Source organism: Candoia aspera, chromosome 1 (genome assembly GCF_035149785.1).
Source record: "Candoia aspera isolate rCanAsp1 chromosome 1, rCanAsp1.hap2, whole genome shotgun sequence".
In the NCBI taxonomy this organism is placed as follows: Eukaryota; Metazoa; Chordata; class Lepidosauria; order Squamata; family Boidae; genus Candoia; species Candoia aspera.
This window is the reverse complement of record NC_086153.1, coordinates 343,952,735-343,974,367: the sequence shown is the minus strand read 5'-3', so window position 1 is coordinate 343,974,367 and position 21,633 is coordinate 343,952,735. Positions and strand designations below refer to the sequence as shown.

At 46.9% G+C, this 21,633-nt stretch overlaps 1 protein-coding gene across 1 annotated transcript in view; it reads right to left on the bottom strand.

Annotated features, from left to right (window-relative positions):
* The window catches only part of LOC134488556 (mast/stem cell growth factor receptor Kit-like), a gene marked incomplete at its 5' end in the record, with an annotated part of 50,029 nt that overhangs the window by 5,450 nt on the left and 22,946 nt on the right, over nucleotides 1-21,633 (bottom strand). The window contains 7 exons of the mRNA XM_063291037.1: nucleotides 5,124-5,229; nucleotides 7,662-7,761; nucleotides 7,943-8,054; nucleotides 14,855-14,977; nucleotides 16,161-16,288; nucleotides 16,572-16,648; nucleotides 21,364-21,505. Of these exons, the coding sequence (XP_063147107.1) occupies nucleotides 5,124-5,229; nucleotides 7,662-7,761; nucleotides 7,943-8,054; nucleotides 14,855-14,977; nucleotides 16,161-16,288; nucleotides 16,572-16,648; nucleotides 21,364-21,505 (788 nt within the window). The remainder of the gene's footprint in view (nucleotides 1-5,123; nucleotides 5,230-7,661; nucleotides 7,762-7,942; nucleotides 8,055-14,854; nucleotides 14,978-16,160; nucleotides 16,289-16,571; nucleotides 16,649-21,363; nucleotides 21,506-21,633) is intronic.

The window sequence follows — 21,633 nt, the reverse complement described above, 5'->3', positions numbered from 1 at the left end:
TTGCTCATGAAGAAAACTGATTTGGAAAAGTCAGTAAGGACAACTGTGAGCCCCTGTGCCCCTATGGCCTGCCAAAAACCAACAAGCCAGAAATTCCACTGCAGCCAATGGTCAGCCACGCTGGAACAACCGTCTGCCCAGTGGCAAAACACCCGGTCAATATACTAAACCCACATCAGGAAAACACTGCAAGCAGCCATAAAGAACAGCGAAGGATTTATGGAAATGATAAAATCCAATGTGAATAAGGCAGAATATAAAAATGCAATAAAACCTCCAAGTATTGAAAAAAGGCAGAGTAGCTGAACACTGCGCAAAGTGCTACTGTGCTGGGAAGACATGAAATTCCTAGCCTTTGAAGCCAAAAAGCACAAAAGGAAGATCCGGAAAGCAATTTCGGTGGAAAAGGTATGGAATACAGAATTCCTTGGACAATTCAAAAACCCATCAGCAGGACTAATGGCATGACCTGTTTACAGGGAATTAACCATTACTTTTAGCTTGCCTGTTGACAATTAGTTTATTGCTAAAATGATGCATTGCTTTATGCTATTATGTGCGTTGCACATTAAACAACTGGGTTTTTTCGTGACTGAAAATGGCAACGAAGGAGGTTCAAATGAGGTTAATCAACGACCAAACATTTCCTTCATTATTATGTGACCGACAAGGCCCTCAAACTGTGCTAGGAGATGAAAGCCTCTTGCCTCATACCTAGAACCGTATACGGTTATTTTGCTGGAACTTTGCATGAATCATTTAATTTTATTTGTTTGTTTGCTTGTCTGTTTATCTAATTTGTCCCCGCCCACCTCCTCCCGTCGGGGGACTCTGGGCGGTTTACAACAATCTATTAAAAGCAATAACCATAAAACGCACAGAATAAAATACAACAATATAAATAACGGTAAAAATAAAGGTAAATTAAATTTTAATCCCGCCTTTTCATTTGTAAGGTTCTGGGTAGCTTATTGAAATTTGGATGAAAATCAGATCCACGGACCTTAGCGCCCGGCCATATTGGGACGCTGTACGTCACCCGGGCAACAGTGTTGCTCTTGAATAACCCCTAACCCCTAATTTGTGTTAGGCGGCCATGGTGGTTTGTCTCATTTCCCTTCCTCAACTTACCGAATGACTACACACGCTTTCTTCCCTACTCCAATTCCCAAGATGTGTATTATTTGTTGGAACAATAATGGCAAAGATCACACTAAGGCTGCAGCTAAGGTTTAGACTCTGTTATGTGATTAGCTGCTCACCATTTGTACTGTAGCGCAAAGAGACTACCTGGAGAGGAACTGTTTAACTGCAAAGTGGTCTCTAGTTCTGTTAGTTTTTCAAGCCCTTGCTAGTAGACTAGTATATGCTTACAGGTAGTCCTTATTTAGCGACCACAATTGGGACCAGCAATGGTCGTTAAGCGAAGTGGTTGCTAAGTGAAACCACAACTGTGCTTACAAAATCTTACTTCAGCTTTCCTTTGCTTTACAGAGCTGCGAACGTCATAAATGCGAGGATTGGTCTAAGAGTGACTTCTTCATCACCGATGTAACTGTGAACAGTTGCTAAACAAGGCAGTCGCTAAACGAGGACTATCTGTATTACCTTTTATTAAACATGCAGCATTGTCTCACTGAATTGAATTAAAAGTGTTAACTGCTAAGTTGGTGCAGAACTATATTGTAGTAAAATATAGTTTTACTTTTGGGGGGAGATGGGCGGTGGTGAAATTTGATAGATAGATAGATAGATAAATAAATAAATAAATAAATAAAATTTGCTGCCCTGTTGCCAACTCCTCTCCTCCTCCTCCTTGGTTTGCTGCCAAAAGGTAGTATCCTGGCTTGGAGTGGGCAGATTGTGTTGACAGCAAAGGAATGGATTAAAACCCTCTGGCTTTACTCACTTTATCCTTTCTGAATGTCACTGTTGGCAGGAAACTCTCTCCTAAAAGGACAGTGATCAGGATGGGCTGAGTTTAGGGGATACGTGAATTTTGGTTCTGACAGGCAGTTGGCCCATTATTCCACTTTACTGCACAAATCAGCAGAGAGAAAAGGAGAGCACACTGGTCAAAGCTCACCGATGCCGGTGCCTGCTGAACAGCTCTTTGGCAAGCTGGGGGGAGGTGGCGTCTTTTGACACTCAGACCCTCCTGCTTTACCGTGTGTGGCACAGCTGGAGAGGGTGGCTCCACGTTCCAATTCTCCAGGCTCACAGTTCATCACTATTTTAAAGCTTTGCTAAACCCATACTCAATATTCAGCCCCTCCCCAAAGAATTCAGCAGGCATCAGGGGACGCTGAATAAAGCTGAGGGGGCATCCCTCTTTCAAAATCCAGCCTCACCAGATGCTAAGTTTTGAAATGGTCAGGTTCCTATTTTACCTGCAAGTTATCCAATTATCTCTTTGATGAGATGACTGGAGTCCCACACAAAACAAGATCTGTGAACAACGAAAACCCAAAGTTTTCAGAAAGCTGTCAACTTTAAACCACTATGTCCTGTTGTCATGACCTCGTTGCAAGGCACAAAGAGCCTCACAACGTGGATCATGATCATTAAGGAAAAGGGGAAGGAGATAATCAAACCAGGGATTAACACAAGCACCCAAAGGCACCCACACCCATGGACCCATAAGCAACTGAAAAGAGAGACGTCAGAGGAATGAAGACGCACATGGTGCCCCGGAGGACACAACCATCGCAGGGAGACAAAGAAGACACCGGGGAAAAACGCCCAAGCAGCCATCAAGGGTCCCATCAAGAGGGATTGGGGCATTGAGGGGTGGGGAAGCCCGGGGCAATACAGGAGGGTATAAAAGGGGCGCCCCCACACTACCTATCCCGTTCCCGTTTTTCGTTCTGTCAGCTATCATTTCAATAAACCAGAAATCCTTAATACCCATTAAGTGAGTCTGTGTCTTATTGTGAAGTGAGGCTGGCACTGACACCTGTCTCTTAGCAAGAGCTATGGAAATAGGTTGAAAATATGCAAGAACATTATCTAAATGTAACATTTTTTGTTCTTTATTTGTTTAGTCACTTCCGACTCTTCGTGACTTCATGGAACAGTCCACGCCAGAGCTTCCTGTCGGTCATCAACACCCCCAGCTCCCCCAGGGACGAATCCATCACCTCTAGAATATCATCCATCCATCTTGCCCTTGGTCGGCCCCTCTTCCTTTTGCCTTCCACTCTCCCCAGCATCGGCATCTTCTCCAGGGTGTCCTGTCTTCTCATTATGTGGCCAAAATATTTCAGTTTTGCCTTTAATATCATTCCCTCAAGTGAGCAGTCTGGCTTTATTTCCTGGAGGATGGACTGGTTTGATCTTCTTTCAGTCCAAGGCACTCTCAGAGTTTTCCTCCAACACCACAGTTCAAAAGCATCTATCTTCCTAAATGTAACATACCTTCCTTAAAAACCTTATGTACAGTACTTAAGAAATTTTCGTCCAGTCTCCTACCTCCCCTTTCTGGGAAAGGTGGTTGAGAAAGTGGTGGCATTGCAGCTCCAGAGGATTCTGGAGGAAACAGATTATCTGGACCCCTTCCGGACAGGTTTCAGGCCAGGATATGGGACAGAGACTGCACTGGTCACACTTATGGATGATCTCTGGTGGGAGCAGGATGGGGGCAGTGCGTCCATCCTGGCTCTTCTTGACCTCTCAGCGGCTTTCAATACCATTGACCGTGATATCCTTTTGGGGCGGCTCAGGGAGCTGGGGGTGGGGGGCATGGTTCTGCACTGGTTTGGCTCCTTCCTCTGGGGCCGGTCCCAATCGGTGGTCAGAGGGGGCAAGAGATCCGACCCTCGAGCCCTCCTCTGTGGGGTGCCGCAAGGTTCAGTTCTCTCTCCGCTCCTATTCAACATCTACGTGAAACCGCTGAGCGAGATCATCTGTCACCACAGACTGAGGTATCATCAGTACACTGATGATACCCAATTATACATGTCTATCCTGGGTAAAGTAAGTGATGCGGTAACTGCCCTTTCTCGGTGCCTGGGGGCTGTGGGGACCTGGATGGAGAGCAACAGGCTTCAGCTGAACCCTGGCAAGACAGAGTGGCTGTGGGTTAATGGCTCTTCCGTAGCCAGGAAATTGTCATCTTTAGTTCTGGATGGGGTAGCCCTGCCCCATTCAGACCCAGTGCGGAATCTGGGGGTCCTTCTGGACACACAACTCCTGCTCAAACAGCAGGTGGCAGTTGTGGCCAGAAGGGCCTTTGCGCAGCTTTGGGTTGTGCGCTAGTTACACCCTTTCCTGGATTGATAATGCCCTCCAAACAGTCACTCATGCCCTGGTCATCTCCCATACAGACTACTGCAATGCGCTCTACATGGGGCTACCCTTGAGGAGTATCTGGAAGCTTCAGCTGGTCCAGAATGCAGCCGTGCGGGTTGTTTTTGGTGCCCCTAGAAGGGCGCATGTAACACCTTTGCTCTGTGAGCTGCATTGGGTGCCAGTTTGCTTCCGGGTCCAATTCAAGGTGTTGGTTATCACCTTTAAAGCCCTACATGGCATGGGGCCAGGCTACCTGAGGGGCCGCCTCTTTCCCATGACATTGACCCGCCCCACCCGATCGTGCAGAGAGGGCCTGCTGCGGACCCCGTCTGTGAGAGAATTCCATCTGGCGGGGTCCAGGAAGCAGGACTTCTCTGCAGCGGCCCCCGCCTTTTGGAACACCCTTCCCCCGGATGTGGGACTGGCCCCTTCACTCCTGACCTTCCGGAAGGCCCTGAAGACCTGGTTCTTCCATCTCGCTTGGGGTGGGAAGGTGGGTAGCCATTCTTGGGGGTGGCATGTGCCTTAGCGCCCCTCCCACCAGATTGGAATTTTTATAGCCACTTGGGAGTCTATATATATTTATATTGTACTTTTATATTTGTAACTTTTTTTTTATTGTTTAGGGGATTTTAATGTTGTTATAGTATTAACTTTATTGTAAACCGCCCAGAGTCCCTCTTTTGGGGGAGATGGGCGGTAACAAAATTTGAATAATAAATAAATTAATAATAAATATATGCAGTGTGGATGTACATTTGAGGGACATAACCTCATTAACCATGACATTCATTGTCCCCTTTGGAAGCTAGGCTGAAATGTTCAATACTTACATGATTTGTCCTATCGGAAATCTGCTGTTCAATCAGTTGCACAATTTGCTTGAAGGCTGGCCTCTTTACAGGATCAGCATCCCAACAGCTCTTCATTATCTTAAAGCTACAGATACAGTTAGAATGAATCAAATAAAAAAAATCAATCATAACCTTCAGAAAATTTTTAGAACTTTTAGTAAATTCAGATGCACACAATTTGGATCTTTTTCAAAAACAAAACATTAGCTTAGTAACAGGAAGAATGAGAATGCCTTCTCAAAAGAATTCTGAAAAATATATGCAACGCGCATCTGAAGTCCCAGCCTCCCATCTGCCATACAGTAGTAGACTTACCAAGATTGTAAATGCAAAAGTATGGATTTGAAAAGCCCAAAGAGATAGATAAGTGATTGTCACTGTGCTTTTGTATTATACTCCTTAGAAACTGAAATAATTCTACCACGGAGCTTGCTGGAATTGTTCCTGAATTTCCTATAACCAATGGGAATGAATGCTAGTATCAAAGTCTGCAAGTGATCATATCTCCTTGAAGTAAACTGCAAGGAACTCCAGAGGAGCTGAACTGATTTTATTAAATACTGAGATAGGCATTCCGTTTTTCCTGGAATGCTCACATGACCATACAATGTTGCACAGTCACACGGGCATTCTAGAAAGTGCTGCCATAGGGGAAAACAAACGAAACGGACTGACAAGCTTATTAATTTTATACACGTGCTAAAATATACATACTTACAGTACACACACACACTTACAGCTCAATTGGAAATGGATGAAACAATGATGTTTTATTTATTTTTCAATCCATTTCTGCTGACTTTTAGGAGAGTAGCTGTTGACACAGGGTGAAAAGCTACTACTCAGTGCAAAAAAGTGCTTTGTCTCCAATATATAAATAACACCAAGTCTAATAATTGGAGAACCAACAATCAAGATCAATTATTAAGTTGATGAATTGGCTATATACAAGAGAAAACCATTTGCACTGGATCATCATGCAGTGGCCTAACTTTAGGACGTGAAATTCTGTTTAACTAGGGTGGTGATGATGGTTGTTGTTTGTTGTTATCCAGATCACTATTTGCATAATGCACCATTCAGGATAACAGCCATGTACTTTCCATGCATATGAGGTCACACACTGGGTCAATTTCAAGAGACTTGGATGTACTGGGCAATGCCTGCAAATGTGAACAAAAGTGGGATATTGACTGAACAGGACCTGGGGTCACCATGGAACTAGAGAAGGTTCCAGGGCTTTTGTTGTTTATTCGTTTAGTCGCTTCCGACTCTTCGTGACTTCACGGACCAGCCCACGCCAGAGCTTCCTGTCGGTCGTCAACACCCCCAGCTCCCCCAGGGACGAGTCCGTCACCTCTAGAATATCATCCATCCATCTTGCCCTTGGTCGGCCCCTCTTCCTTTTGCCTTCCACTCTCCCTAGCATCAGCATCTTCTCCAGGGTGTCCTGTCTTCTCATGATGTGGCCAAAGTATTTCAGTTTTGCCTTTAATATCATTCCCTCAAGTGAGCAGTCTGGCTTTATTTCCTGGAGGATGGACTGGTTGGATCTTCTTGCAGTCCAAGGCACTCTCAGAATTTTCCTCCAACACCACAGTTCAAAAGCATCGATCTTCCTTCGCTCAGCCTTCCTTATGGTCCAGCTCTCGCAACCATATGTTACTACAGGGAACACCATTGCTTTAACTATGCGGGCCTTTGTTGTCAGTGTGATGTCTCTGCTCTTAACTATTTTATCGAGATTGGTCATTGCTCTTCTTCCAAGGATTAAGCGTCTTCTGATTTCCTGACTGCAGTCAGCATCTGCAGTAATCTTTGCACCTAGGAATACAAAGTCTTTCACTGCTTCTACATTTTCTCCCTCTATTTGCCAGTTATCAATCAAGCTGGTTGCCATAATCTTGGTTTTTTTGAGGTTTAGCTGCAAACCAGCTTTTGCACTTTCTTCTTTCACCTTCATCATAAGGCTCCTCAGTTCCTCTTCACTTTCAGCCATCAAAGTGGTATCATCTGCATATCTGAGATTGTTAATGTTTCTTCCAGAGATTTTAACTCCAGCCTTGGATTCCTCAAGCCCAGCTTGTCGCATGATGTGTTCTGCATACAAGTTGAATAGGTAGGGTGAGAGTATACAGCCCTGCCGTACTCCTTTCCCAATCTTAAACCAGTCTGTTGTTCCGTGGTCTGTTCTTACTGTTGCTACTTGGTTGTTATACAGATTCTTCAGGAGGCATACAATATGACTTGGTATCCCCATACCACTAAGAACTTGCCACAATTGTTCCAGGGCTACCTGTAACTCATTTCTTTTTCCTCGTATCAATTCAAACAGAATTCTACAAAATCGGCAAATACATGAAAATACAAGAAGGGACCTACAGTATGATTTATTCTACTACTACAACTTTTCAAAGGAGAACATAAAACCAAACCAGCATTTCCATCAAAATCTAGTAATTGGTATTTTTTAACTAGTAATTGGTATTTTTTAACTTCAAATAAATTCAGACTCACATTTCCGCAGGTGCAAATTCTGGACTAAACATTCTGTATCCTTCCTTAACGTTTTTATAGAACCTGGAATCCACAGGCATTCCGGGATAGGGACTGCTTCCTGTTAACCAAGATGCTGTCCGTCAGTATATCGCTTTATGTATTTATGTATTTATTTGAATTTATTAGCCACCCAACTCTAATGGCCTCTGTTTTAAAGGGATTATGTTCTAAAAATGAGAGGGGTAAAACATCCAGGAAACAAATATAAAGGACATATTTGATCATCAGGAGCATTTTACCTAAAGAGAAAAGTTCCCAAAGCAGAATCCCGTACGACCAAACATCACTCTCAAAGGTGTACACGCATTCAAAAATACTCTCAGGGGCCATCCACTTGACAGGAAGTTGTGCCTTGGTGGACAAAGAAAGGACATGTTAAAAAATTAATGGATAAAAGGTCTTTTCTTATACAAAGTGAAATTCAGCAATTATTTGGTAGAGCTTTCAACAGGTTAAACGTTTAAGCTGCTCTTCAGTACATTAGCTGTTAATTAATCTTATTTTTATAAATTTGCATGTTACCAAATGTTTCATAAATAAATACAGTCACTCATTGCTGGAAGGAACACTACAAGAATACTAAGAATCAAACTCATCCTTTGAACCCATTCAAAATTAAGGGACCAAGAGCTGCTGAGGACTTGTACTCTTTTCTTCCAGGAAGACCATCAGCAATGGGAAGAGCAGACTGGGCCCCTCTGTTGCCACACAAGAAATGGTAATTGCTGTCTCTCCTCTCCTTTCAGAATGAACACGTTTGATCCTGGACAGAACGGTCAGTAAATTAAAGATAGTGTCTAAACTTTATAAGTAAATACTCTTAAGTATGTTAACTTCAAGCCCAGTGAATTAAAATTTAGCTTCTTGGCTTTTATTGATGAACCTACTAATTAACCCAATTAAAGCCTGCAGCTTTAATAATTATGCAGCAAACTAATTCCTATCAGAGTGGAAAATACATTAGAGCTGGGCATTCACTGTTACACAATACTAAACAACGCCAAGATACTGAAAGGAAGGTTATTTCAAAAGCATTTATGAAACTTGAATCTGTGTAATAGGACTATCTGGTTTTCACGAATCTGCTCTTTAATGCTCATTTGGGGAATGAATTCATTTCCGGGCTGTTCTTGCAAATAGTTTCCTTTGAGGTCTGACAATTTTGTTAAATCTATCTTTTGTACTTAGGGCAGGATAAACTAAAGTCATTTAAGACTAGCAATCCTGGTAACCCGAGAGGTTTAGAAATTCAATAGAAAGCTAATCATATACTCAGGTAATCTTTAATTATTTAATAGAAACTACCCTCTTTCTATTCCCTCAACTGTCATGGTAGCTTTCTTAAAAGGTGTCACAGCATTTGAACTTGATTCAGTTTAATCGCTATTGCATCTGAACTACAATTCCCAATTGTGTAGCCTTGGATATATTGGATTTAATTTGCCACAATCCTCCAGTTAAACTGACCAGAGACTTTAACTTGAGAAAAACCCTTTTCCTGTATCCTACGGTTGCTGTTTTCATGTATCCCATGTTATATGCTCTGTATCTTTATTAATTTGTAATTCACATCTTCAGCCATTTGCAACTTCATCCAGTCAAAATCCTGTAAGATCAATTCAGCTTTAAGTTATTACCCAAAGAACCATGTAACCACTTTTAGATAATCAAGTGAAGGCTGGTCTTGGATAGAAAATCCTTGGGCTACATAAAAAAAAAAAAAACCTCTGGAATTTGGATTTGTCTAATATAGATCCATGGAACTTGTTCTACCTCTAAATTTAGGTTTGTATCACTACTATACAATTCATTTGCTTTGTTACAATTTCTATAACAAAGTGTTGATCTTTATTGTTGGCTTGGTTATAGAAGTACATGCTTAGGTTAATAATCACGCTATTTCAACAGATCTCAACATACATTTCCTCCAGTGATGACCACCGCATGATACAAGAACCATAAATTTATTCTGAGGTTTAGGAAAATAAACTGCATTACTGTTTCAACTAATTATATGAAGTAAAGCCTTTAAATTAGAGTGGTAAAGTTCAAGAGCTGTATCAAGAACGAACGGAATCATTCCTGCTAAAAGCCAAATGAGGTACTGGCTACTGTAACGTTCAAGAGGGATCAGCATTTCCTAACATCTGCTTTAAGTCAGCCCAGATAGAGTAAAGGGACATCTTCTAACCCTAACCTTCTTGGGTCCAGTTACAAATATCCGTTTTTCTGAATCATTCTGGCCCTAAACAGGCAACTTAAACAGGCAAATTAATGATAGCTTAGAAAAAAGATACTTTTTTCCAGATATAAAATAGAGTGAATGGATATTGCTCAATATTTAATGGATAAGAAGAATACTCCAGTGCATGAAGCAGTGAAATTACAGCACAGCCATTCCTTTTACATCCAAGATGGCGACCGGGAGCAGATACCAATCGCTGCTCTGGAGGGGAGGTTCCTAGTCTCTTTGAACCCTGATCCCCAGCCCCCTTTTTGCCAACCAGGGGTTTTGGGGGAGAGATTTCTTTCAAATTTGCGGGTTCTCTGCCCTTTGGCACCTTGTGCCAATGTTGGAGATGGCTGAAGCCCTCCACAGGCAGAGCAGTAGAGCACAGCGTACCCTTGCGGTAGTGGCGGATTCCATGGACTCCGGCGAACCTCTGCAGACTCTGGTGGGCCCCTACAGACCCCGGTGGCCTTGGCAAGGTGGCGGAGCATGATGGGCCTTGTGGGTGGACCCTCCCGACTGGAGCGGCGGAGCGCGGTGGACCTTGTGGTGGTGGACTCCGGCAGATCTCCCGTTGGCCTTGGTGGACGCTGGTGGCGTTTTCCAGGCTTCCTGACTGGGGACTGGTGGGACGCTGAGCCCCCATGTCAAGGGCCAGCCTTGATGGTGCATTGAGTCCCGGCGCTGCGGAGTGGACTTTGGCGGTGTGGGGGGTCTGGCCTGATAGTGCATGGGACCCGGGTGGTGGAGTGGGTTTGGTGCAACACCCCTGTGGATACAGGTGGGGCAGTCCCCAGCGGTAGGGGAGAAGCAAGTTGGAGCGGAGGACTGGTCACTCCCCCAATTATTAGAGGCGGCAGAGTTACCGGGGGCCCCTCGGTGTGAGTGTGGTACTCCCCTCCGGGTGTGAGATGCAGGGGGAGTCCAGGATTGTATGGGTATGGGAGAGTACCCACCCGAGAGACAGGAGGTAGGTAGGAGTAGGTGGGGCGCCCCCCTGAAACCAGTGAGAGAGGCTGAGGGGGGGCACAGTGAATGTGTGAGTGGTGGTTGGCCCTAACAGCGCTGAGAGCGGGAGCTGGTGCACTGGGGGGCATGCCATCACCCAAGGTTGACTGAGTGCGGGAGGATGTGTGCGTGGGTAAGGGGACCCGTCTCAATCCAGGGTTTCCAGAGGTCCAGAATTGGAGGCTACCGGGCCTGGAAACTCTGGGGCTACAGAGCAGGTTAGCCCATTGAGGTGGTGATGGGCTGGGGACGTTACGATGGGAACCAGAGGGCAGGCCATCTTCGGGGAAGACGCCCCTGGTGTTTGTTACCGGTGGTGTGTTCCGGCCCTCTGGGTTCAGACCCAGGTCCTAGACAGCAGATCCTTGAGGGCCCTGGTTTCCAGCTGCCGCTTCTTAACACCAGGTCAGTTAACAACAAGGCCCTCCCTCATATGTGGGCAGGGGAGGAGGGGTGGCGGTTATCATCTGAGAGTCTCTAGTGGCCTTCAGAGGCGCTGCTCCACAACTGGCCAGTTGTGAGACCGTTTTTCAAGGGCTCCCGAGAACAACTGGGAGTGTCGCTGCTGTACCAGCCTCCCTGCTGCATAGCAACCTCCCTGCCTGAGCTGTTGGAGGCTGTCTTGGAGTTGACGGTGGAGTTCCCCAGACTTATGGTTCTGGGGGACTTCAACCTGCTGTCTCTGGGGCGGGCCTCAGAAGCAGCTCAGGAGTTCATGGCCACCATGGTGGCCATGGGCCTATCCCAGATTGTTTGGGACCCAACTTGAGACAGTGGGACAGTGACTCTGGACTTGATTTTCTTGTCGGAGCAGTGGCAACGTAATCTGAGGGGAGAGCCGCATCTATCCCCATTGTCATGGTCAGATCACACCCTGGTGGCTTTGAGATTCTTTTATGCCGCCCTCCTCCATAGGGAGGCAGGACCCATTTGATTGGTCCACCCCCGGCGACTGATGGACCCAGCAGGGTTTCAGAGGGAGCTGGGGGTTATACCCCAGGATCTGCTGCACAGTCCAGCAGTGGTCCCAGCTGCAACCTGGAATAGGGAAGTGGCCGGGGCCTTGGACAGGATCGCACCTGTGCAGCCTCTCTTGCCCCATTCAACCTGACACTCCCTGTGGTTCAAGGAGGAGTTGAGGGTTTTGAAGAGGGTTAAGAGACCTGGAGTGTCACTGGAGGAAGACAAAGACCGAATCTGAACGCTAGAGCCGCTGTTAAGGCCTAACTTGTGGCTGTTAGAGTGGCAAAACGTCAATATTTCTCCACTCTTATTGCATCTGCAGAATGCCGCCCAATGGCCCTGCTTAAGATTACTCGATCCTTTTTTGGTAAGGTGGACGTAGTAATCCACCTACAGGGCCATGCAGAGGAGTTTTCTGGGCATCTGCAGGATAAAATCGCTCAGATCCGTTCCAAGTTGGACTCTGAGCGTGAAGCAGGGTCTGTGGAGATGCCCGGGTAACGCGCTCACTGTTACCTGGGAACAGTTTTATCCTGTTGGGCCTGAGGAAGTGGACAGGATCCTCCGGACTGTAAACGCCACATGTCATCTAGACCTATGCCCTTCCTGGCTGGTGAAGGCAGCCTGGGAGGTGACATGTGGTTGGGTCCAGGTGATGGTTAATACATCTTTGAGAGACGGGGTGTTTCCGGCTGCCTTCAAGGAGGCGCTGGTGCACCCCCTCAAGAAACCATCACTGGACTCTGCCATATTGGACAATTTTCATCCTGTCTCCCACCTCCCCTTTTTGGGGAAGGTGGTTGAGAAAGTGGTGGCATTACAACTCCAGAGGACTCTGATGAAATGTTATTATCTAGACCCCTTCCAGTCAGGCTTCAGGCCAGGATATGGGACAGAGACTGCATTGGTCACGCTTATGGATGATCTCTGGCGGGAGCTCTTCTTGACCTCTCAGCGGCTTTCGATACCATTGACCATGGTATCCTTTTGGGGCGGCTCAGGGAGTTGGGAGTGGGCGGCGTGGTCTTGAGCTGGTTCACCTCCTTCCTCCAGGGCCTGTTCGAATTGGTGGTGATAGGAGATGAGAGATCCGACCCTCAACCCCTCTTGTGTGGCGTGCTGCAGGGCTTGATTCTCTCCCCTCTACTGTTCAACCTCTACACGAAACCACTGGGTGAGATCATCCATCACCTTGGGGTGAGGTATCATCAGTACGCTGATGATACTCAATTATACATCTCCATCCCGGGTGAGATAAGTGATGTGGACTGCCCTTTCTCAGTGCCTGGGGGCTGTGGGGGTCTGGATGGGGAACAACAGGCTTCAGCTGAACCCTGGCAAGAGGGAGTGGCTGTGGGTTGAGGGTTCCTCCGTATCTGGGACTTCGTCATCTTTAGTTCTGGATGGGATTGCACTGCCCCAGACAGACCTGGTGCGTAATCTGGGGGTCCTCATGGACACACAACTCCTGCTTGAAGAGCAGGTGGCAGTCATGGCCAGAAGGGCCTTTGCTCAACTTGGTGTTGTGCACCAGTTACGCCCGTTCCTGGAGTGAGAGGCCCTCCGAACAGTCACTCATGCCCTCGTCATCTCCCACATAGACTATTGCAATGCGCTCTACATGGGGCTACCCTTGAAGAGTATCTGGAAGCTAGGGCTGGTCCAGAATGCAGCTGTGTGTGCTATCCTTGGTGCCTCAAGATCAGCACATATAACACCCTTTCTGCATGAACTGCACAGGGTGCCAGTCTGCTTCCAGGTCCAATTCAAGGTGTTGGTTATCAGCTTTAAAGCCCTACATGGCACAGGTCCAGGTTACCTAAGGGACCGTCTCATCCCCATAAGATCAACCTGTCCCACCTGGTCATGCAGGGAGGGCATGCTACAGACCCCGCCAGTAAGGGAATGCCACTTGGAGTTGTGGAAGCGCCTTCTCTGCAGTGGTGCCCGCCCTCTGGAACATTCTGCCCTGGAGGCGAGGCAGGCCACTTTGCTCCCAGCCTTCCAGAAGGGTTTGAAGACCTGGTTCTGCCACCTTGCCTGGGGTGGGAAGGGCAATAGTTCTTTCTGGGGGTGGCTGGTGCTGTAGCGCCCTCCCTACTGAGCGAGATCTTATCACTGCTTGGATTTTATATTTATTCATTCTCTATTTATTTTGGTCTTACAATATTACATACAATACAATATTTGTATTGTAATTTATATGTTTTATGGCTCTGTCAATTTTGTTGTAAACTGCCCAGAGTCCCCGGAGCATGAGATGGGCGGTGACAGAAATTTGAAAAATAAATAAATAAATAAACAAACTCAAGATAGTGAAAGCTCCTAATCTAGACAAATGAAATGCAATTTACTTATTGCCCACCTGCAGGCGATTATCCTGCACTTTAGAACAACCACGATGCAGATAATGTGCTGGAGGCTGGAAACTACATCACTGTCAAAACCATGCATTTGATTAGCACACACAGTTGCTATTAAGGGGCTTTCAGACATGAGTTTGCTTCCCTGTGTAATAATATTTGTTAGCTCCTGTCAAACACCTACATCCCACTTTGAATTCTGCAGGGAAAAGCAGTGGTGGTAAAAATCTGTGCTAAGAAAAAGAAACACGGCTTCCGTGCTCCAGCCTTGGATGAGTCGGATCTTCACTATCACAGGAGACTGTTTCAACTGCATCCCTGATACACAGGAAGAGATTGCAGGTTTAATGAAGAGATGACATTGAAAAGGGGAGACCATTTGCAGTGAGCTAATGAAGGACAGGAGGAACCTCTTCATACCTTCTGTTTGGAAAACCAGCCAAATCTCAGTGTCCCATTCCCAAACTTCCCTGTCCTTTGAGAGAAGAAGTATGTGCTGCGGAGCTGATGGGTGTGGTTTCTGGTCTATAAACTGGTCTATATACTACCCCTGAGAAAGAGAGACAGATTGGACCAAACATACTTACATTCCCTTTGACTACGTAATTTGAGTCATTCCTGATATCTCTTGCAAGGCCAAAGTCACAGATTTTTGTTATCCGTCCATGAGTAAGTAATACATTCCTTGCTGCCAGGTCTCTATGAATGCACTGAAGGGATAGATTTACAAAACTTACATGTAACAACAAATAAACAAAAATAATAATCAGCACTGCAGATTACTACTGTGTAGAACACGGTGGCAGTTTCAGCGCTTTGTAGCAGAGCTCAGGTTTTTGAAGATGAGAGTAAAGGAGTCCAAGAAAACACAAAGCAAGTACACAGGGCCGCAATATATAAAAGAGATCCTATGTTAAGAAAACAGTATTTATTTTAATGCTGTGCAAATTCCTATTCACAGGTCCTGTCGTTAAGACTGCAGTGAGTGGTTATTTCCTTTCCTCATCCCTCTGATAGCTCAGAACGTGCTTCGGAAGAATGTCCCGCAGAAACCGATGGGACATGCTTCTACTGTATGTAACGTCAGGTTTGGAACGTGTTTATTCCGTGCTTCTACAATCAACATACGGCCTTATGGCGTCCGGGACTCTTATGGCGTCCATGAGCCACAGAATCATTTGTTTCCTCTTTCTGGGGTCGGAGAGAGGGTTCTGCTCTTGGAGGAGTGGTATCTGATTTCCTCCTTCCTTGTCCACCAGCCCACAAGGCTGGATCTCGTTTAGGCTGGAAACCCTGATCTCAGAAACCCACAAAGGGAGTTATGGTGGAGGCTGGAGAAGGGGGAATGGAAGGAGCCCTTCTCCATGCACCAACCCAAAAGACTGCTGATACCAACAGGTGTTGCTTATTTATTTCAAGCAACATTCGGGTTCTCACAGCAAAACACTGCATATTTGAGGCCAAGCATGCAATATAACATTTTTTAAAGTTATGTAACAGGGCACTGAGAACTTGCAGATTTCCCACCTGCCTGCAATGGGAGGTGCCTTGTCAAAAATTGGTGCTACACACTGCCTATCTGATGTATATAGGCAAAGACTAAAAAAACTCAGAGCAGAATTTCTAATGACTCTACAGGATAATAGTGGGATTTTCCTTCTCTAAAAGATCTCTCAACAATGAAAGTACAGAGAGCATCATGACACTTATATGAAGAGTTTCTCTGGGAGGAAGTATGACAATCTAATATCATCTCTCTCTCTCTCTCTCTCTCTCTCTCTCTCTCTCTCTCTGTATGTATGTATGTATGTATGTATGTATGTATGTATGTATTCATTCATTCATTCATTCATTCATTCATTCATTCATTCATTTTCCTGAGTTTCTACTTACATTTTTAGATGAAAGAAAGCTCATCCCCTTTGCCACCTGATAAGAAAAACTTAACAGATCGCCAACATCCAGGGCCAGTTCATCATCTTCTAAGATGGCAACAGTGACATCCTGATTAGCCGATGATCCTAAGCAGAACATGTGGGAACAAGGCATAAGTGGGGAAATTATGACTGCTTGGAAAGATAACAGATCCCCAAGCAACAGAGCATGGCACCAAATTTACACAGAAATTCTATTCAAGTACACTGCTATCAAAGCTTAAAAAAAACAAAAAAAAAACCAGAATGTAAATTCGCCCAGCCAATGGAAAACTGTGAGTGTTCTTTTAACCCAAATTGTATTTTAACTGGCTACGTGTAAACAAATACTGAAAATTTCAGAAAAGTTCCCACCCTTTTTCCAAATTACCTAGTCTTTTAGTGGTTTTGGCATGGATGACCTGAGAAGCTCCTGGCTTCACGTCTATGTATTCCTTGGCGGCACCCCTGTGTGGAAAGCAGAGGAATTATGAGACTAATTCATACATTGGACACTTTGTGTCACAAATAAAGAACACTTTTTACAACGTAAAAGGAAGCATGTAAATCTTTGAGTACAAAATAACTGAATTTCTTGAAAAGAAATGGACATCTATTATTAACATGATGAAAGGTACGGGTAGCTTTGTGACTGAAGACACCACTGTGAGTTTGAATTCTGACATTTCACTTGAACGGATCTTAGAATTACTCTTGGAAAGACATTTTGGATAATGGGTTATTTGGACTGAAGAAAGTTAATCTTTTTTTAAGGAACCGAAACAAGTTTTCCCTCTTCTAAAAGCTATCTCGTTGCAGAAAATTCCCTTTATTAATTTACTGACTTCCTGAGATATGAGTTATTACTGTCTTTGTTTGAATAACACAACAAAATAAAATAAAAACACCTGAACACAGAAAACACCACATTGTAATATGTTAGGATTTTTTTGTGTACAGATAATTTTTTTGTTAGAAGGAATAGCTTATCTTGACCTGGTAACTTTTTAATCTTATTATTTTATTTTTATCCCACTTTTATTATTTTTATAAATAACTCAAGGCAGCAAGCATACCTAACACTCCTTCCTCCTCCTATTTTCCCCACAACAACCCTGTGAGGTGGGTTGGGCTGAGGGGGGGTGACCAGCCCAAGGTCACCCAGCTGGCTTTCATGCCTAAGGTGGGTCTAGAACCCTCAGCCTCCTGGTTTCTAGCCCAGCACCATTTAAACCTCCTGAAGGAATTTCCATTTCATATTATAACACTTTGAGCAAAAATGATTTAAAAATTAGAAGGTTCTGATCTCTATTAGCTTGGAGGACCTGACCATAGCTATATGCATCTTGCCTAAGCAGCTGACAGCACTAAGCCAACTTTGGGTACCTCAAAAAGTTAAGATGAAATGGATTTGTTTAGTACATGGATAGGAGACCATGTAATGGTAAGTAAATCCAAGATGGCGACCAGGAGCAGACGCCGATGCCGACCGCTGCTCTAAGGGGAAGACTCCTGGGCCTGCCCCCCCGGCTTTCATCTGATCGGGGGCTTTGGAGGGGACCGTTGGGCCCCTCCAGTGTGAATGAGGACTCCCTCCTGGGGTGAGAGACGAGGGGGGAGTCAGGAAGTGTCTGACGGTGTGGGAGAGCACTCACCTCCTGAGCGAGAGGCAGGAGAGGGGGAGCGAATGAGATGCCCCTGGCCAACCGGGGAGAGAGGCCCAACAGGGAGCATTGCGACTGAAGAGTGAATGACTGAAGAGTGAATGGGTGGGTGATGGCTGAGCCCAGATGGCGCCGAGAGCGTGAGCTGGTGCACCGGAGGACCTGCCATTCACCTGTGGGTACTTGAATATGTGTGAGGGTGAGTGAGTGCATGGAGGGACCTCTGTTTCAAACTAGGGACTCCAGAGGTCCAGGAGCAGGGCTAGATGGACTTGGAGCCTCGGGGGGTTGTAGGGCAGGTCATATCATTGAGGTGGTGATGGGTAGAGGATGCCATGGTGGGAGCCGGAGGGCGGGTCATCTTCGGGGAAGACACACCCAGTGTTTGTTACCGGTGGCGTGTTCCGGCCCTCTGCGCTCAGGCCCAGGCCCTGGTCAGCAGACCCATGGAGGCCCCGGGCTTCGGCTGCTGCTCTGCAACACCAGGTCGGTTAACAGCAAGGCCCCCCTCATATGTGATCTGATCATCAAGGGGGGGCAGACCTGGTGTGAATTACCAAGACCTGGCTGGGCCCTGAATGGGGGGTGCCCCTTTTGGAAATGTGCCCAGCTGGGTTTGCGGTATGGCACCAGCCGAGACTCCAGGGCAGGGGGGAAGGGGTGGCAGTTGTCACCCGAGAGTCTCCAGTGGCCTTCAAGGGCAGCGCTCCACAAGTGGCCGGGGGTGAGTCCCCGTTCTTCAAGCTGGGCTCCCAAGAACAGTTGGGAGTGTTGCTGCTGTACCAGCCTCCCTGCTGCGTGGCAACCTCCCTGCCTGAGCTGCTGGAGGCTGTCTCAGGGTTGGCAGTGGAGTTCCCCAGGCTTATGGTGTTGGGGGACTTCAATCTGCCTTCCCTGGGGAAGCAGCCTGGGAGTTCATGGCTACCATGGCAGCCATGGGCCTGTTCCAGATTATTCAGGACCCGACTAGAGACAGGGGCCTCAGCCTGGACCTAGTTTTCTTGTCGGAGCAGTGGCAAGATGATCTGAGGGGAGAATGACAGCTTTCCCCTTTGTCATGGTCGGAGCACGCCCTGGTGGCCCTGAGATTCTCTTATGCCACCCCACTCCGCAGGGAGGCAGGACCCATTTGATTGGTCCGCCCCCGGCGACTGATGGACCCGGCTGGGTTTCAGAGGGAGCTGGGGGTTATACCCGAGTCTCTCCTGCACGGTCCAGCGGAGGCCCTGGCTGCTGCCTGGAATAGGGAGGCGGCCGGAGCCTTGGACAGGATCGCACCTGTGCGGCCTCTCTTGCCTCATCATACTCAATGCTCCCCGTGGTTTACAGAGGAGCTCAGAGTTCTGAAGAGGATTAAGAGACGTCTAGAGCGCCGCTGGAGGAAGACAAAGACCAAATCTGACCGAACACAAGCTAGAGCCGTGATTAAGGCCTATTTGTGGTGATAAGAGCGGCGAAGTGTCAATACTTCTCCACTCTTATCGTGTCTGCAGAATGCCGCCCCATGGCTGTTTAAAATTACTCGATCCCTCCTGGGGAAGGTGGACCCAGTGACCCACCTATAGGGCTGTGCAGGGGAGTTTTCTGAGCATCTGCAGGATAAAATTGCTCGGATCCATTCAAAGTTAGACTCCAAGCATGAGGCATGGTCCGTGGAGATACCAAGGGAGTGTACTTACCTAGTTATCTGGGAACAGTTTGATCCTGTTGGACCCGAGGAAGTGGACAGGACCCTCCGGACAGTAAATGCTACCACTTGTCATCTAGACCCATGTTTCTCCTGGCTGGTGAAAGCAGCTCGGGAGGTGACATGTGGTTGGGTCCAGGTGATAGTTAATACGTCCTTGGGGCAGGGGGTGTTCCCAACTGCCTTTAAGGAGGCGCTGGTGCACCCCCTCCTCATGAAACCATCACTGGACCCTACTGTACTGGACAATTTTCATCCAGTCTCCCACCTCCCCTTTTTGGGGAAGGTGGTAGAGAAATTGATGGCGCTGCAGCTCCAGAGGGTTCTGGATGAAACGGATTATCTAGACCCCTTTCAGTCAGGTTTCAGGCCTGGATACGGGACGGAAACAGCATTGGTTGCACTTATGGATGATCTCTGGTGGGAGCGAGATGGAGGCAGTGCATCCATCCTTGCTCTTCGTGACCTCTCAGCGGCTTTCGATACCATCAACCATGGTATCCTTTTGGGTCAGCTCAGGGAGTTGGGAGTGGGTGGCGTGATTTTGCACTGGTTCACCTCCTTCCTCCAGGCTGGTCCCAATCGATGTTGATCGGGAGTGAGAGGTCCAACCCTCGACCTCTTCTGTGTGGGGTGCCTCAGGGTTCGGTTCTCTCTCCGCTCCTCTTTAACATCTACATGAAACTGCTGGGCGAGATCATCCATCACCACGGGGTGGGCTATCATCAATGTGCAGATGATACCCAAGTATACATCTCCATCCCGGGTGAAGTAAGTGATGCTGTGGCCACCCTTTCCGAGTGCCTGGGGGCTGTGGGGGCCTGGATGGGGAACAACAGGCTTCAGCTGAACCCTGGTAAGACGGAGTGGCTGTGGGTTAAGGGTTCCTCCATATCTGGGACTTTGTCATCTTTAGTTCTGGATGGGGTTGCACTGCCCCAGACAGACCTGGTCCGTAATCTGGGGGTCCTCATGGACTCACGGCTCCTGCTCGAAGAGCAGGTGGCAGCCGTGGTCGGAAGGGCCTTTGTACAGCTTCGTGTTGTGCACCAGTTGCGCCCTTTCCTAGATCGGGAAGCCCTTCGGACAGTCACTCATGCCCTTGTTATCTCCCATATAGACTACTGCAACACGCTCTACATGGGGCTACCCTTGAAGAGTATCCGGAAGCTTCAGCTGGTCCAGAATACAGCCGCGCAGGCTATTTTTGGCGCCCCTAGAAGGGCGCACATAACACCTTTGCTACGTGAGCTGCATTAGTCACCGGTTTGCTTTCGGGTCCAATTCAAGGTGTTGCTTATCACCTTTAAAGCCCTACATGGCGTGGGACCGGGTTACCTGAGAGACCGCCTCTTCCCCCTATCATCAGCCCGTCCCAACAGCTCATGCAGAGAGGGCATGCTGGGGACCCCGTCAATAAGATAATTCCATCTGGCGAGGTCCAGGAGGCAGGCCTTCTCGGCAGTAGCGCCCGCCCTTTGGAACATCTTGCCCCCGGAGGTGAGATTAGCCCCATCGCTCCAAGTCTTCTGGAGCAAGTTGAAGACTTGCCACCGGGCCTGGGGCAGGGAGGAGAATCGACATACTTGGGGTTGGCTAGTGCCTTAAAGTGCCCCTCCTACATAATGATTGAAGAGATCATAGCCATGATCTGGATACAACCCTAAGGAAGAGTGAATTCGAAGTTTATAAATAAAAAGGATTTCCCCCTCCCCCCCCCCCAGCTGGCACACTACTCATAAAACAGGCACAAATTTGTAACAGCCAAAAGTATACAAAAATGCGCTGTGATTTCCTGGGAATAACTGCCAATTATGGCAACACAGCCTTACTGCATGCGTTCTTTTTGATGGAGAACGTTCTTGTAAACAGCAGCTTCTTCCGGCCCCAGGAAAATAAAGGAATCCCGTTTCCTCCTTAGGAAATTCAAAAGGTCACCATAGCAGCAATATTCAGTGATGACTAGAATAGGACCTGCAGATGTGGAGGAAGTGTGAAGCAGTGGGTGAATTCCGCATTCTGGCTCAGGCCTTTTTTTTAATTATTAAAAAAAGACTATTTGTCTACATGTACAAAAATGGGTCTTTTCCAACCACACTATA